The sequence below is a fragment of the Microtus ochrogaster genome, unplaced genomic scaffold (genome assembly GCF_000317375.1).
Source record: "Microtus ochrogaster isolate Prairie Vole_2 unplaced genomic scaffold, MicOch1.0 UNK16, whole genome shotgun sequence".
In the NCBI taxonomy this organism is placed as follows: Eukaryota; Metazoa; Chordata; class Mammalia; order Rodentia; family Cricetidae; genus Microtus; species Microtus ochrogaster.
Window position 1 is genome coordinate 5,405,069 of NW_004949114.1, and position 15,838 is coordinate 5,420,906.

At 41.6% G+C, this 15,838-nt stretch overlaps 1 protein-coding gene across 1 annotated transcript; it reads right to left on the bottom strand.

Annotated features, from left to right (window-relative positions):
• Positions 1–4,500: 4,500 nt before the first annotated feature.
• On the bottom strand, positions 4,501–14,589 carry LOC101992729 (late cornified envelope protein 1D-like). Its single transcript, XM_005367317.1, has 3 exons — positions 14,542–14,589; positions 14,171–14,481; positions 4,501–4,627 (listed from the first exon to the last, which is right to left on the bottom strand). Exons 1-3 carry the CDS (start codon positions 14,587–14,589, stop codon positions 4,501–4,503), a joined length of 486 nt encoding a protein of 161 aa, XP_005367374.1.
• Between the last annotated feature and the right edge of the window lie 1,249 nt (positions 14,590–15,838).

Consider the following 15,838-nt stretch of genomic DNA (forward strand, 5'->3'; position numbering starts at 1 on the left):
TTTAAGTGAACTACACAATCACAATATCTTTATCAATAGCAGAAATATGCATATACATATAACAAAGTTGACCTTAAATCTCTATCAATAAAGCAAAATCTATACTAATACAAATTATTCATATCTCTATCATGCAACCACTTTGGAAATCAGTATGGTGGTTTCTCAGGAAATTGGGAATCAGTCTACCTCAGTATCCAGCAATACCACTCTTAGGAATATACCCAAGAGATGCCCAATCATACTACAAAAGCATTTGCTCAAGTATGTTCATAGCAGCATTATTTGTAATAGCCAGAACCTGGAAACAACCTTGATGTCCCTCAATGGAAGAATGGATGAAGAAAGTGTGGAATAGATACACATTAGAGTACTACTCAGCAGTAAAAAATAATGACATTTTGAATTTTGCATGAAAATGGATAGAAATGGAAAACACTATCCTGAGTGAGAAAACCCAGACTCAAAAAGATGAATATGGTATGTACTCACTCATTAGTGGACTCTAGCCATAAACAAAGGACATTAAGCCTATAGTTAGCAAGCCTAGAGAAGCCAAATAACAAGGTGAACCCGAAGAGAAACATATATAGATCCTCCTGGAAATTGGAAGGAAACAAGATTGATGGGAAAAAGTGAACATGGAGGTGGAGTAGGAGTGGGGGTGGAGGAAGGGGAGAGGGGGAGAGAGAGGGTGAAAGGAAGGACCAGAGAGAGCTTCGGGGAGTGGGAGGGTGGAGATGGAGGAAGAGAGAATATAGGAGCAGGGAAGAAGATACCTACATTAAGGGAGCCATTTTAAGGTTAGCAAGAGACTTGGCTCTAGAGGGGATCCCAGGTGTCCACGGGGATGTCCCCAGCTAGGTCCTTGGGCAGCAGAGGAGAGGGTGCCTGAACTGGCCTTGCCCCTCTATCACACTAATGATTATCTTGAATATCACCATAATATCTTCATACAGCAAAGGATGGAGAGAGAGAGAGAAAAACCCTCATCAAAGCAACGGACTGAGCTCCCAAGGTCCAGTTGAAGAGCAGGAGGGAGAAGATGAACAAGGAAGTCTGGACTTCGAGGGGTTGGTCCACCCACTGATACAGTGTGCCTGTTCTAATGGGAGCTCACCAAATCCAGCTGGACCGGGACTGAATGAGCATCTATCAAACTGGACTCTCTGAATGTGGCTGACAATGGGGGCTGACTGAGAAGCCATTGATAAAAGCACTGGGAATTGTTTCTACAGCATGTACTGGCTTTTTGGGCCCTAGTCTATTTGGATGCAAAACTTCCTAGGCCTGGATGAATGGGGGAGGACCTTGGACTTCCCACAGGGCAGGGTTCCCTGCCCTCTCTTAAGGAGGGAGCATGAGGGAAGAGGGGGAGTGGGGGAGTGGGAGGGGTATGGGAGGAGGGGAGGAAGTGTAAATTTTTGAATGGAAAAAAAATAAAAAATTTGAAAGAAAAAAAAAAAAACCTATTCCAAGTTCAGTGGCATCTCTGTAAGCCAACACTGAAAGTCCTAACATAGAAACTGGGAAAAGCCAAGTTCATGGAATCAGATAAAGAAAATAAAGAAAGAAAACCTTGGAATAAATAGGAGCAAGGAGGTAAAAGAGATCTTCAATGAAAGCTTCAAAAAACCAAAGAAAGATATTTGAAAATATAATAAGAGATGGGAAGACCTACCGTTCTCACATATAGCTAGATTTAATATTATGAAAATAACTGTATCACAGAAAGCAAACTCCAAATTAATTTCAATCATTATTAAATATAATATAATAGAAATTGTTACAGAAATACAAAATGCAATCTTAAAAAAATGGTGTTTAAAATAGGTCACACCAGCAAAGAAATCAAGCACAGAAAGGACAATGTCATGAACTCAAAATACCTACTGAAATTGTATTACAGAGCAAAGTTATTATATTAATGCCAAAAACTACATATACTGCCAGAAAACAAATGTGTGCACCAGTAATGTAGACTTCAGAACTCAAGTTAAACCTGCACAGATAGAACCATGCAATCGCTGATGAAAGTGTCAATAACACACAATGAAGAAGACAGTGCCTCTTCAGCAAATGGTCCTGAGAAAATATCCTCATACACAAGAATAAACTGGATCCAGTCCTCTTCCCCTGCACAAAGTAACCTCAAATGAGTCAAACTCCAAAGCTAAGACTTACGGCAACTTGAGACTATCAGGGAAAAAAGACTTCAATGCATAGAGCACGGTGAGGACTTTCTAAAACACTCTTCATGCTCAGGAAAGAGAATTCTGAATATTTCCATGACCTTGAAGAGTGAATACTCAGGAAAGGTAAGAACCAGTAATGAACAGAACTCAGGATTAAAGAATACATTTGTTGGGAAATTAATATCTAGAAGACAAGGAGAACTGCAAATTTACCCTAAAACCATGCAATTAATAAAAGGAAAAATGAAATAAGCAGCCAGTACTCAAAAGAGAAATGACTAACAATTTACAGAGAATATTTACTGTTGTGAGACATCAGGAAAATAGGAATGAGCCTTATTGAAATTATAGCACATCATGTGCACCATCAGCAGAAACAATGGTATCTAGTGCTGTTGAGGATCTTGGGGAAAAGGAATCTCAAAACTGCTCTTCAGACTAGAGAGGGAGGGGGAGAGGAGTGGGGGTAGGGGGAGGAAAATGGGAGGCTGGGAAGAGGCGGAGATTTTTTTCAATAAAAAAAATTTAATAAAATAAAAACAAAAAAAAAAAAGAAAGAAAAGGAAATTTGAACAATGAGGAATAGGCATATTCCTAAACAGCAGAGCACCTGCTATGTGTATGTAAAAAGATGTGATGAATTTAAAATAAATGTTATCATACTAAGAGAGAGAGAGAGAGAGAGAGAGAATTCGCTTAGGATCCAGCTACACCACTTCTAGGTATACAACCAAAGCCTAAAAGTCAGTGTCCAACAGAGACACCTACAGACTGATAGGTGTCATTGCATTATTAGTAACAGCCACCATATAGAACCAGCCTAGATGACCATCAGTGTGGACAAAGAAAATGTGGTGTGCACAATCAATGAAATTGTATTCAGTCCTAATAAAAAGTTAAGTCATTCACAGTTGACTATATAAGCACAGCCATAACAGAAAGTTAGACTCATTAGACATGGAAGGAAAAATCTTGCACATTTTCTATCATTTATGGAGTTTAGATTAAATACCTATGCATGTATAGAAATGTGCAATATGCGTTATACATTTCTAAATTGAAATCTTCTATCAGTTTAATGGTGCTTTCTATTACATAAAATTAATTTTATTGTAATTATGTTCAGCCGCAGTTTCATTTGTATGTTCTAGGAGGACTATAAATTGCTCGAATAGCAAATGGCAAGTTCTCACAATATTCACAGTCTGTACATTATTACTCTTTATGGCATATAACTCTAAATGATGTTGGAAAAGCAATTCAACTTTTCATTTAAATTAATGAATTTCATTGTGTTTAAATTATGCATAACACTGTGATTTAAATGTTAGGACAATTTTAAATATTATTACACATGAATATATAAACTTAAAACAGAAGGTTGACAGGATGGAAGACGGCATTTGGGTGCCACTTGAGTATGAAATGACACTGGGAAAATGACAACAAAGCCTGTTTACTGTTAAGGACCTGGGCAGAGTTAGAGACCTGAAAATATCCACAGTTCAGTGAAACCATTGTCTTAGTGACTTGATTTGAAAACAAATGACAGAAGATGGGGCAGGCACAGGCAAAGATTGCCAAACCATCCACTCTTGAGTGCGGATCTCCTCAAAGTCAAAATTTCAGCAGCCCCCAGCAGAAGGGAAGAAGGGAGACCATTGAGGTGGTCAGGTGAACAGAAGTTCCCACATTGTAACAACTCAGCTACAGCAGCAAAATAAAGGGATGTAAAGAGTGAGAATTTCTGTAGGTCTCCAGCAAAACTTTGTTTATAATAGAGGAAGTTGTGAAGAGAAGTGATTGGCTGATGTGCTCTTTGTGCTCAATTAATCTCAGTATTGATCGTTATCCTTCTAATAAGTGTCTAATAGTGAACATTGACCTTCAAGTCCAGGTTTTAAAATTGTGAGAAATGACTGCCATTTCTAAGTCCTCAGATCAGATTTCAAATAAAAACACCATTGTAGTTCCTATACAGTAGAAGAGTTGTTACAAAGTTGTAGGAAACACACACATAATAAAGAGCTCAGAGGGCAACTCTGAAAAGATGAGGAAGGCATGGGATGAGGAGAAATGAACAAGAGTCTCCTTAGGAATGGTTGCCGAGGCTTTTTTATTTGTAACAAAGAAGCAAAGGGGCACTATCTTCAGGTCAGTAGAATGCAGAACCTTTCACTTGAGATGTCAGCATCTCAAAGGGCAGAGCAAGGAGGAAAGCAGGAGGGGAGAGGGCAGCAGGCCTGGACCAATCTGCTGAGCATGGCTTCCTCCTGCAACACTTGGTGAAGTCTTCCTCACCAGCTTAGCAACAGCCACCGGACTGTTGGCTACTGCCACAGCTGCTGCCACCGCTGGTGCCACAGCAGCCACTGTTGCCACTACTGCTGCCACAGCAGCCACTGCTACCACCACTGCCACAGCATCCAGAGCTCTGACGATGGCGACGGAAAGATCTGCGGGGCCTGTGGTGGCTCAGGCAGCAGCCACCACCACCAGAGCTGCAGCAGCCCCCGGAGCTTGAACCACAGCAGCCCCCGGAACCCAGGCTACAACAGGAAGAGACAGGGGGACACTTAGGAGGACACTTTGGGGGACACTTTGGTGTCTGGCACTTGGGAGGGCACTTGGGGGTGCACTTGGGAGGGGGCTGGCACTGTTGTTGGCTCTGCTGGCAGGACATCTCGGCCTGTGGGTGTTCAGGGGCTGCAAGAGAATCACAAACATGTCAGACACCAGACACTGTGGCCACCTAAATATTCTGGCCACCTGAATTTTACCTATAAGCCTAGAAGCAACCATTCATAGTTTTTTCTTTTAAATCATACTCACGCTGTCACAATATGTTCATCATGAATTCAGACCTCAGAAACCCATGCAAGAATACTCAATGTCACCCAGTATCCGGAAGCACTCAATGATTATCTAGTGACAGTGGAAAAGGTGTGGTGCTCATAGTCCTCACATAAGAGACGGTATACAGAATATTTCAGAGAAAAATAATTGTAAAAGCAAAAAGTAATCAATACTAACATTTGACTTTAGTTTAAAGTCAGCATTTTGATACCTTCTAGTTTACTGATAGGGGAGTAATCTCAGTCCTGAAAGAAAAATATGCAAACCCACTTAAATTTGCTATGGGACTGTGAGGCCCTGTAGTGAGTACAGAGTTCAGAGGTATCCAAATCACCACTTCCACAGGTTAAGGGTGACAAAGTCAGTGTCATCCTGGCGGTGTCCTCTTCATCAGAGAAGGGTGTGAACAGATCCCAAAACCATGGCTCTATTTCATTCCCAAGCCTAAGTGAGACTCTGTTGACCTTTCCTGATGTATCCCTTCTTTAGGAGTTAGAGGAAGCATTTTCTTCATAGGCCAATAGCTCCCCGAGCCTGTTCAGATTCTCAGGTCTCTGTGCTCAGCATCCCCTTCCAAGGGTTCCTATACAGTGAAGGTACATGGTCCTCTCCAGAGTCAGAATGATCCAAGAATTGCAGTCTTTCAGAGCTGTAGCTTGTGTGTGTTCATGTCCCCATTTCCTCACCCCTCACTCTTCACCATGTTTTATGATCTATCAATGTCCTCTAGGTGGGGAGACCCCTCCCAGACTCCTGTCCTACTCCAGTCCAGCAGCCCCTCTGGAAAAGTCTCTGCTCTTGCCTCCCATGGACACTTACCAAGTTGACAGGCAGCTCAAGATCTGTGGGTATCTCAGGAGGTGAGTGATGGAAGTGCCCTGTCCCTCAGCCCTTTTATTCTGATCCTGGGCTCTGATTCAACCAGTCAGGGAGTGTGTGGACAGGGGTGGATCTGCCTTATGACACTTACATTGTCATGTGACTGGTAATGACCAGATGATTCCAACAGCCTTCCTCCATGGAGCCAAGACATGCTGCACCTATCTTAGGACATGGTTTAGGCATGAAGGGAGGAAGTGGATTTCTGGATGCTTCAACCTGGCATATCCACAGAGTACTTGCCTCAGGAACCAGTCATACCTCTGGCTTCCTCCTTTTATCCTGGTTCTTCATGTGATATCTGCAGCTGATAGCCTAAGTGATACAATAAAACGCTGGGTTTTTTGAATGTCAGCTTCCATCCATGGAGTTACCCACTGTGCCTGTATGGGTGCAGTGTAGATGCCTACATTATCAAAGCCTGCATAATGCATCTGGTTCAGCACTAAATTATACTAAGTTGTGGTTCTGAGAGTCTATCTGTCCTGCTTCATTTCCCTGTTAACCATTACAGTAGAAAGTTAAACAGAATATTTATAGAATATTACGGAAATGAATTAAGTATTGAAACAGTAGAAATGTGGCTCAGAGAAATAGAGCATAATGGTACACAGTTTACAGCAGGCATAAGTTCAAAATACGAAATATAGTGTGAGGACAGTGTTCTCTAGAGAGAAATGGAGAGATGCTCCCAGTGAAGAACGCACACTGCTCTTGTAGAGGATCTGAATTTGGTTCCCAGCATCTACACTGGACAGCTCACAGGCCCCTGCAACTGCATCTTCAGGGCCTCTAACATCCTCTTCTTACCTCCAAAGTACAAACAAATGCGCGCGCGCACACACACACACACACACACACACACACACACACATCCTTAAAAATAAAAATGTAATCTTTTAAAACAAAGTATATTGCGGTGGGCTTCTCGACCAGCGAGGAAGAACGACCACCACATGAGGATTCTTCTCAGATCACGCTTTAATGGAGTGCCCTTGGTTGAGAGAGAACATGAAGCGAAGGGGCCCGAGAGCCCTAAGGCAGCTGCTTACATCGGGAATTGGCACACGGGTCACCCTGTGATTGGCTGCCACCAACAGCTGCCACCAGACTGCGTCGGGATAGGCCGAAGGACCCTTATCCACTGCGCATGCGGGAAGCCGCCGGGGACACGCAGCTCTCAAAGGCTTAGCCAAATATGGAGTTTTTTATTTCCAACAAGACAGGATGTCGGCGCCATCTTGTAATGGCGATCCTGTCCGGCTCCCTGCAGTATACGGAGATATTCAATTATTGATATGTATACAAATGTCCCAAGTTAATGTAAGACTTAAGGAATAATATGCATTAATTACAGAAATGCAGTTATTATTACTAGACAGAGTGGGTGTCCTCAATTGGTCTGTTTTTTAATTTGGTTGACATATAACTATATAATAGAGAGTTTTTGAATTTACAAGTAATCCTGCTTTAGGAGTATGCTACTTCAGTCTTTTCCATGTCAAAGTTTCCGGAAACTCTTTAGCAGCCAGAATATCCTCTCTAGGAACCGGTGTGCTGTTACTGGAGAGGTCAGATGGCTCATTAGTAAGAAGAAAATCAGGAAAAGGGTCCACATGAGGTAGAAGGAATTATGTTCTTCGCTTATAAGTAATAGAAAAACAGAATCAGTCTGCTCCTTCATGTGAGATAAAGCATTAGTGGGCTATGTCCCTGACTGGAAGAAGGTAGGTTATTTTAAATAAAATCATTTATAAGTAGTTCACAAAAATGTGTTTCTGTGGTCATTAGCACTCTGTCTTCTCTGTGTGCCTTTGATTTTCATTCGTATTCTACATGTCTATATATGAGCACATTATTTTGAATATTTTTATTTTCAGTATTTAATACAAATAGTTGTGATTCATTATATAATAATATGTTTCTAGAGAATCATTAAGATTATGCAAATCCAAATGGAAAAAGGTATCAATACGAAGAAAATACAGACAACATTGTCAAAAATCTTTTCCCTTTAAATGATGATGGGCTCTGGAAGTCTCAGTCCTTGGAAATAAAATGTACCTGGGACACATGAGCATGTTGAGCACAAATAAAATGCAAGACATAAGTATGAGCATTTATTAATGTATAGTTTCACATAGAGAGATGTGTGCTTCTCTACCTCATATCATCTAATTATATGTATCTATATTGTACCGCATGTCTGAATATCACATTCTCTTTCAAGTACACGTAACATTTATACAGACTCAAAGTTCAAAATACAGCCCCTAGAGCCCCTTGATCTTCCATTTGCTGTGTTGCAGCATCAGACGCATAGAAGACCCTAACCCTCACCATGACAACTACCACAAAGTCGGTAGCTAAGACTTGTTCAGGACTGTATACCAGTGAACACAAGGAGAATCTTACAATGTGGAGCCCTTAGTGTTACTTTATCTGAAGCTTTTCCCACATGTTCTCCAATTTGTTCGTAAATAAATGATGTCATTTTTGTTCTTTGATTATGATTTTCTCTAAATTATATTCCACAAACTTTAGCTGCTGTGATAATGCAGCTTAGTTCCACATTTTTATTTTTTTATCCACGATGTTTAATGTAGTCACGATGAAATCCTTAACAACCTTTCTTAGAGTTTTTGTTTTTATCTTCAGTAGTTTAACACATTCATCCTGTAGCTACTTGGTGATGTTTAATCCTCTCCCTGACATCTTCATTGGTATGTAAGTTAAGAAACAGATACTCCCATTGGAACCTGAAGTCTGAGGCAGAACTGAGGTCTGAGTGTCCACGTGACCTTGAGAAACCTTTCCCTGTCTCACATGGTTCGATTTTAGTCTCCTATGCAGTTATTCCAAAAGGCTAGCAATTGGGAGAGGTCAGGACATGATCCCCGATTTCCCAATGGTTTCCACATAGCTCATCTTAGGATTCAAGGTTTCTGTGGCTACTTCACACTTCTGCCTTAGTGCAGGGCAACACCCAGGTTGTCTACTCACCTTCTGTGCATAGTTGTGCATGTGAGTACAATGCTATCTGTAACAGTAACATCAGTCTTGAATGTGACCTCTGGAGACTGAGTCAACTGTGTCAAGACAATGTACATATCATGACTAGTAAACTGTTGGCATGCTGAGGGCTAAAAATACCAGACATTTCTGCTTTAAAAGGCACTTTCCCCATCTTCTGGAATATAAAAGATTATTAAGAGCACTATAGTAATCCAAATGAAAATGGTCTTTTTCTTTGCACTTGAAAGGTAGAATTGAGAAAATACAACATTGTTTTAGAGGCATCTGTTGCAAGGAGGGGTCTATACATCTAGAAAATCTAACTAGCATAACTACAAACTTGACTATTATAGAGAATTATCTATTAACCTATATTTCTTAATTATAAATTACTTCTTTAAATAACCTACTACACAATCACAATACCTTAATCAAGATCAGAAATCCATATAAAAATTGACCTTAAATTTGTATCAATAAACCAAGATTCATAACAATGCAAATTAGTCATACCTATATCATGTCCCCTTTTAAATGTAAATAATTATAAACAATATTTGGGAATATGGGGGTAGTTTTGTCCATGCTGCTTCCTGCTGATTGGGGGTGCTGTTACTCAGGTTTTTCATCATGTATCCTGTGTGCTAGGTTCATCTTAGTCAGCAGTTGGGCAAAGTATTTTTTGAGGGTATTCACAGCAACCTTTCATGGGCCATGGTCTATCAAACCTAATTGATCTAGAAGCAATCCACAGGTTCTCATTTTCTGTGAAAACAAAAGAAGAATCTCTTTTCCAAAGCATCATATCCTTAGACCCAAGTCTAATGTCAAGAGACTTATATAGTATACATGCTGGTTTAGATAAGCAGCCCATACAATAAAATATCTCTCTGTACTTAGCTCCTTCACAGTCAAAAATATTCAAAGAAAACACAATAATATACATAATCCAGACTTTCTGTAAATTTTCCATTTTTACATGGCATATCGTTTTTACTCCTTTTAATCTATGACTGTCTCTACTCTGTCTCTTTAAAGACTTTCTTTTTAGAGCATTAACTTACTTTATGACTCGCTATACTCTTTTTCTTCTCTCTCCCAGGCCTACGTATATTTATCCAGCACTATGACCCATTTATAGGTTTTTTTTTATCTGAATTTGTCTTTATTTTTGTATCTGTAGTAATTTTCTGATAAGAAGCATATCTTAAAATGCTAAACATCTTGGTCTCAGTGGCCCTCGGTTCTGGCTCCACTTCTCGCCTCTCTCAGGCTTTAAACATGGAGGAGGTAGTTCACCTCAGCTCTAGGTCAGCTGGGAAGGAGCCACCCTCACCACCTAAACTCTGGATAGCATCATGCAGCATATAAACCCTTTTTTTCTGAGTAGAAGCTAAATCCGCCATGAAACACACTATGTGCCCTTGAAATATCTCTGTGTGTTGCCGCAGGAATCCACCATGCTCTCCTGCTTGTGCATGCCTAGCAGTCCTGATCCCACAGCGTGCTGAGGCAGGGAGCACTGAGCCGAAGACATGGTCTCAGCTACTTTTCTTCCAACCGGGAATGTGCACACAAACACCTGAGCCCACCAATGCCATTGAAATGCTCCATAGCCTGAGATCGTGCTGGCGGCATGGCCCAGGGAGCTGCATTTTAAAACCAAGCAGCTTTTTTTCTGCTACAGCTGAATCAGGAAAGCCTCCCGCAAAGGAGCTGTGGCATGCAACCGGCAAACAGTAAGAAGCAGTGTAAAACTCTGTATTTTTATGTCCAGAATTTCTTTTCAAACTCTCTCAGGTTTTAAGTGAATTTACCTGGCCACAAAGACACCAATACATGATAAAGGTGTAGAAAAGACTTACTCAATAGGACTCCATTTGCCCAATAATTAAGGCCAACAATTGACAACTGGGGTTTCACAAAGCCAAAGTGGAAGCCCATAAGATAGAGAAAAATCTTTAAATCTTTCATGCTATACATTGTATAGAGGATTGCTATCCAAAATAAATAAACAACTCACATGCAAAAACTGAAAATCAATATGACCAATTTGAAAATGGGCTTTAGGCCTAAACAGAGACTTCTCAAAAGAAAAAAATTTAAAGACAGAAATAAAAACTTGATATGAAATATCTCAAGAAAATGTTCATCATTCATACCAGTTGGAGAGATACATTGATGGTGTGGGACAATTCTGTATTCTGTCAATTATATTTTGAATAAACACTGATTGGCCGGTAAACAGGCAAGAAATGTAGGCAGAAAAACCAGACAGGAAGTGAGGGGGGTGATGAGAACAGGAGTATTCTGGGAAGAAGAAAGCTCTTTTCCTGAGTCCTGTCCAGACCACTGAAGAAGCAGGATGTGCCCTACCCTGCTGAAAAAGGTACTGATGAGCCACGTGGCAAACATAGATAAGAATAAAGGGTTAATAAAAGTTATGAGTTAATACAAAGCCTGAGCTAATGGGCCAATCAGTTTATAACTAATACAGATTCTCTGTATGATTTTCTTTGGGGTTAAATGGCTGTGAGACCTGGTGGGAGAACAGAAACCTCTGTCAACAGAATGGTGCCCACGTGGACAACTGCATCCACAAAAAGCCTGACAGAGCTTGGGCAGTTATTCTAGATTAAAAAAAGATTAGAGTTAAGCACGGCTTCTTAATAGCAGCATTTTCTCAGGTGGGCTCTGCTTGCTAGAGGCAAAAGCTCTCAATTAAGAGAAGCTTCCTAATTCAGCTTTAGCTGAAAAACCTTGCAGCTCTTTTAAGAGGTCCTGCCATGAAACACTTAAATGGTGCTGACGGAAAGCTGACTGCATGCCTTTTGGTTTTCAGCCATAGCATGAAAAAAGCTGCGCTGTTTTAAAATGCTGGTTTTCTGGGCCGTCCTGCTAGTGTAAACTCTGACTCTTTGAGGCAGGAGGACTGGCTATAGAGAGAGCATTTAAGTGTTGTTTGTAGACACACTATTGTAGCTTGCTTATTGGCAAGGACCCTGAAACACCATAGAGTTGTAACAATAAACATGGCTCTGGCTGGTACCTCAGGCATGAGGCTGAAATCTCAGAAAGCTAATAAATGGGCTATATCTAGCCGTCAAAGCCACGTCTTTAATCCTTCCATATTACTTAGCAAAGTAAAGACTCATGTGGTCAAAAGAAGAGAAATATACAGTACAGAGAGATTCAAAGACAAAGAAAACCTTTAAATGGTTTACATTGTGTTAAAACTATATGCAGGCTAAAGGTTAAAGTCCTTAAAATAAAAAAGAAAAAGTAGTTGGGTGTGGTGGTACACACTTTTAATCCCAAAGCTTGGGAGGCAGAGGCAGACAGACCTCTGAGAGTTCAAGGTGTGGTGGCACACGCCTTTAATCCCAACACTTGGGAGACAGAGGAAGATTTACCTCTGTGACTGCAAGGTGTGGTAGCACACACCTTTAATCCCAATGCTTGAGAGGAAGAGACAGACAGATCTCTGTGAGTTCAAGGTGTGGTAGCACATACCTTTAAATCCAGCATTGGGGAGGTATAACTTTGTGAGTTCAAGGAGAGCCTGGTCCATAGAATGAATTACAGGACAAAGGTACATAGAGAAACCCTGTCTCAAAAGACCAAAAATTAAAAATAAAAGAAATAGAGGTTAAAAGGAAATTTATCTCAAATTAGATAGAAATTGTTAGAGAAAACCACAGACAATCAAAATGCAGACTGTGAGGACTGGTCCAAACTGATACATCTGCATAACAACTCTGGCACCCAAGGATCAGGTGTCACTATGCAATACTGGGTGAAAAAATGTAATATCCAGAAGAACAGGGAGTTTGCTGTGATTATATCTCCTAGTAATGTCATAGGCTGTACCCACAAATTCTCATTAGCATAGCTACCTAAACGTGAGCTAAGCAAAGAAAACAACAATAAACATTACAAGTAAACATTACAAGGAAAGCTCAGGAGACCTCAACCCTACAAAAAGAACTACAGGCAGCTAAGGAATGCCGAGAGTGGGAGATACAGTCTTCCCTAGGGAAGAGCACACCAATAAGTTATTCAATACAAAACAGTAAGCTGTTGTTGGTAACCCTCTGTACACTGTCAGTATGTGTTTCTCTCATTGGTTGATAATAGAAACTGCTTTGGCCTACAGCTATCATAATATAGCTAGATGGGAAGTCCAAACTGAACACAGGGAGAAAGAAGGGCAGAGTTGAGAGACACTCACAGTGGATGAAGAAGCAAGATGCCAGCAGATAAGTAAAAGTTATGGCCATGTGGCAATACGGAGATTAATAGAAATGGGTTAATTTAAATGTAAGAGCTAGTTAGTAACAAGGTCAAATGTTCTATAATTAATGTTAAGCCTATGAGTGATTATTTAGAAGTGTCTAAGGGATGGGGAAGGACGCAGTAACCAAATTTTACATATGGCTTTCCAACAGGCACACATATATCCACATAAAGAATGAGAAAGATTTTTAAAAAGGGCTTGTAGACACACAAAAATGGAGTCAGACACGATTTATGGTAACTACATTTCTTTCAGATGGACTCTGTTTGCTGGCAGTGACCAATGGCACAGCTCCTTTAAGAGATGGCTTCCAGGTTCCTGCCAGCACCAGGGCTCCTTTGTGAGGTCCTGCTAAGGAGCACATGATTAGTGACTGTGGGCTGTTGTCTGCTTGGAGTCAATTAATCCCACTGTTTCCAAGAGTTTGGGTGATGAGTGTGACCCTCCATGGTACCTCCTCCATGAGATTAGATACACAGAACACCAAGGGGGAGGAGTCAACCACCAGGAGTTAGTACCATTCACTATCTGAGCAGTACAGAAAACTAACATAGCAGCTTCGAGATCAACCTCAAACAATCAAAAAACAACAGAGATGCACATTAAAAACAGATTCAGACTAATAGACTTCTAAATGGGTCACGGTGTGTTTTAACATTGAGATGGAATCAAGACGATGCTGAGAAATGAACAAGAGTCTTGTCAGGACTGTCATAAAGGCTTTTTTTTTATTTGTAACAAAGAGGGAAAGAAGCACAGTCATCTGGTGAGTGGAATACAGAACTTTTCACAGATGTCAGCATCTCAGAGCACAGCCCAAAGAGAAAAACAAGAAAAGAAGGAAGCAGACCTGGACCAGTCTGCTGAGCATGGCTTCCTCCTACAACACTTGATGAAGTCTTCTTCAGATTAGCAACAACCACCAGACTGCTGGCTACTGCCACAGCTGCCGCCACAGCTACCACAGCATCCACTGCTGCCACCACTGCCACAGCAGCCACTGCTGCCACCACTGCTGCCACAGCAGCCACTGCTGCCACCACTGCTACAGCATCCAGAGCTCTGACGATGGCGACGGAGAGATCTGCGGGGCCTGTGGTGGCTCAGGCAGCAGCCACCACCGCCAGAGCTGCAGCAGCCTCCGGAGCTTGAACCACAGCAGCCCCCAGAACTGGAACCACAGCAGCCCCCAGAACCCAGACTGCAGCAGGAAGACACAGGAGGACACTTAGGGGGACACTTAGGAGGACATTTTGGAGGACACTTTGGTGTCTGGCACTTGGGAGGGCACTTGGGGGCACACTTGGGAGGGGGCTGGCACTGCTGCTGGCTCTGCTGGCAGGACATCTCGGCCTGTGGGTGTTCAGGAGCTGTGGGAGAATCACACACATGTCAGACACCACACACTGTGAACACCTTGCTTCTCCTGGCCCCCAGAAGTGTCACTGGTAGTCATAGAACATCATCTATACTCCCATAATTCTACTATACTATAGCTATCATATCATGTGCATTGGGACTCTAAAACCGCAGAATACATGCAACTGAGATATGCATTGTTACCTGAAACCAGAAGTATTGAATGATTATCTAGTGACATTGAAAAATGTGTTCTGCTCTTAGTCTCATAGATATGCCAGTATACAGATTATTTCAGAAAATAGTAATTGTAAGAGCAAAGAGAAATCATTACTTGAGGTTGATTTTAGTTTATAATTAGAATTTCAAGACCTTCTAGTTTACTGATAGAGAATAATGTTCAGGACAAATATTTTTTAAGCCCTGTCAGAGCTGCCATGGCACTAGAAGTCCCTGTTGTGAGTTCAGACTTCCTAGGCAACCAAATCACCACCTGCTCTGGCTAAGGATGGCAAAGTGTCATCCTGGTGGTGCCCTATTGATCAAAGAAAAGTATGAACAGATCCAGACCAGGGCTCTCTTTCTTTCTCATGCCAAAACGAGACTCTTTGGCTCTTTCCTGATTCAAAATTGAGGGGAAGCATTTTCTTCACAGAACAACTCCCCCCTTAGCCTATCCAAATGCTCAGTTCTCTGTGCTCAGCATCTCATCCTGAGGAGGCTCCTATAAACTGAAGGTATTTTGCTCTCTCCAGAGCCAGAAGGTCCCAATCATTCCAGTGTCTCTCAGAACTGCCACTACTGTGTGTCCTTGTTCCCATTTTCTCAACCGTCACCCTTCACCATGTTTTATGATCTATCGATATGGCCTCTAGGCTGAGAGACCTTTCCCAGTCCTGTGTTCAGCTCTAGACTGGCAACCCCTCTGGAAAAGTCTCTGCTCTTGGGCCCCATGGACACTTACCAAGATGGCAGGCAGCTCAGGATCTGTGGGTATCTCAGGAGGTGAGTGATGGAAGTGCCCTGTCCCTCAGCCCTTTTATTCTGATCCTGGGCTCTGCCTCAGCCTATCAGACAGTGTCAGGAGATGTGTGGCTCTGCCTCATGACACTTAGATGGTAATGTGATTGGTGGTGACTAGATGTTCCTCAACAACTCAACTCCATGGTGCCCAGGAATGCTTTATCTATTAGGACCTGGGTTAGCTATGAAGGAAGGAAGTGGATTCCTGGATCCT

Excerpts from the sequence above, each read along its gene's own strand:
- LOC101992729 (XM_005367317.1), bottom strand. The coding sequence starts at position 14,589 with ATGTCCTGCCAGCAGAGCCAGCAGCAGTGCCAGCCCCCTCCCAAGTGT. Across the intron at positions 14,482-14,541 it reads GCCAGCCCCCTCCCAAGTGT|TGTCCCCCTAAGTGTCCTCC; the intron begins GCCCCCAAGTGC and ends TGTCCTCCTAAG. Across the intron at positions 4,628-14,170 it reads AGCTGTGGCAGTAGCCAGCA|CTCTGGATGCTGTGGCAGTG; the intron begins GTCTGGTGGTTG and ends CCATCGTCAGAG.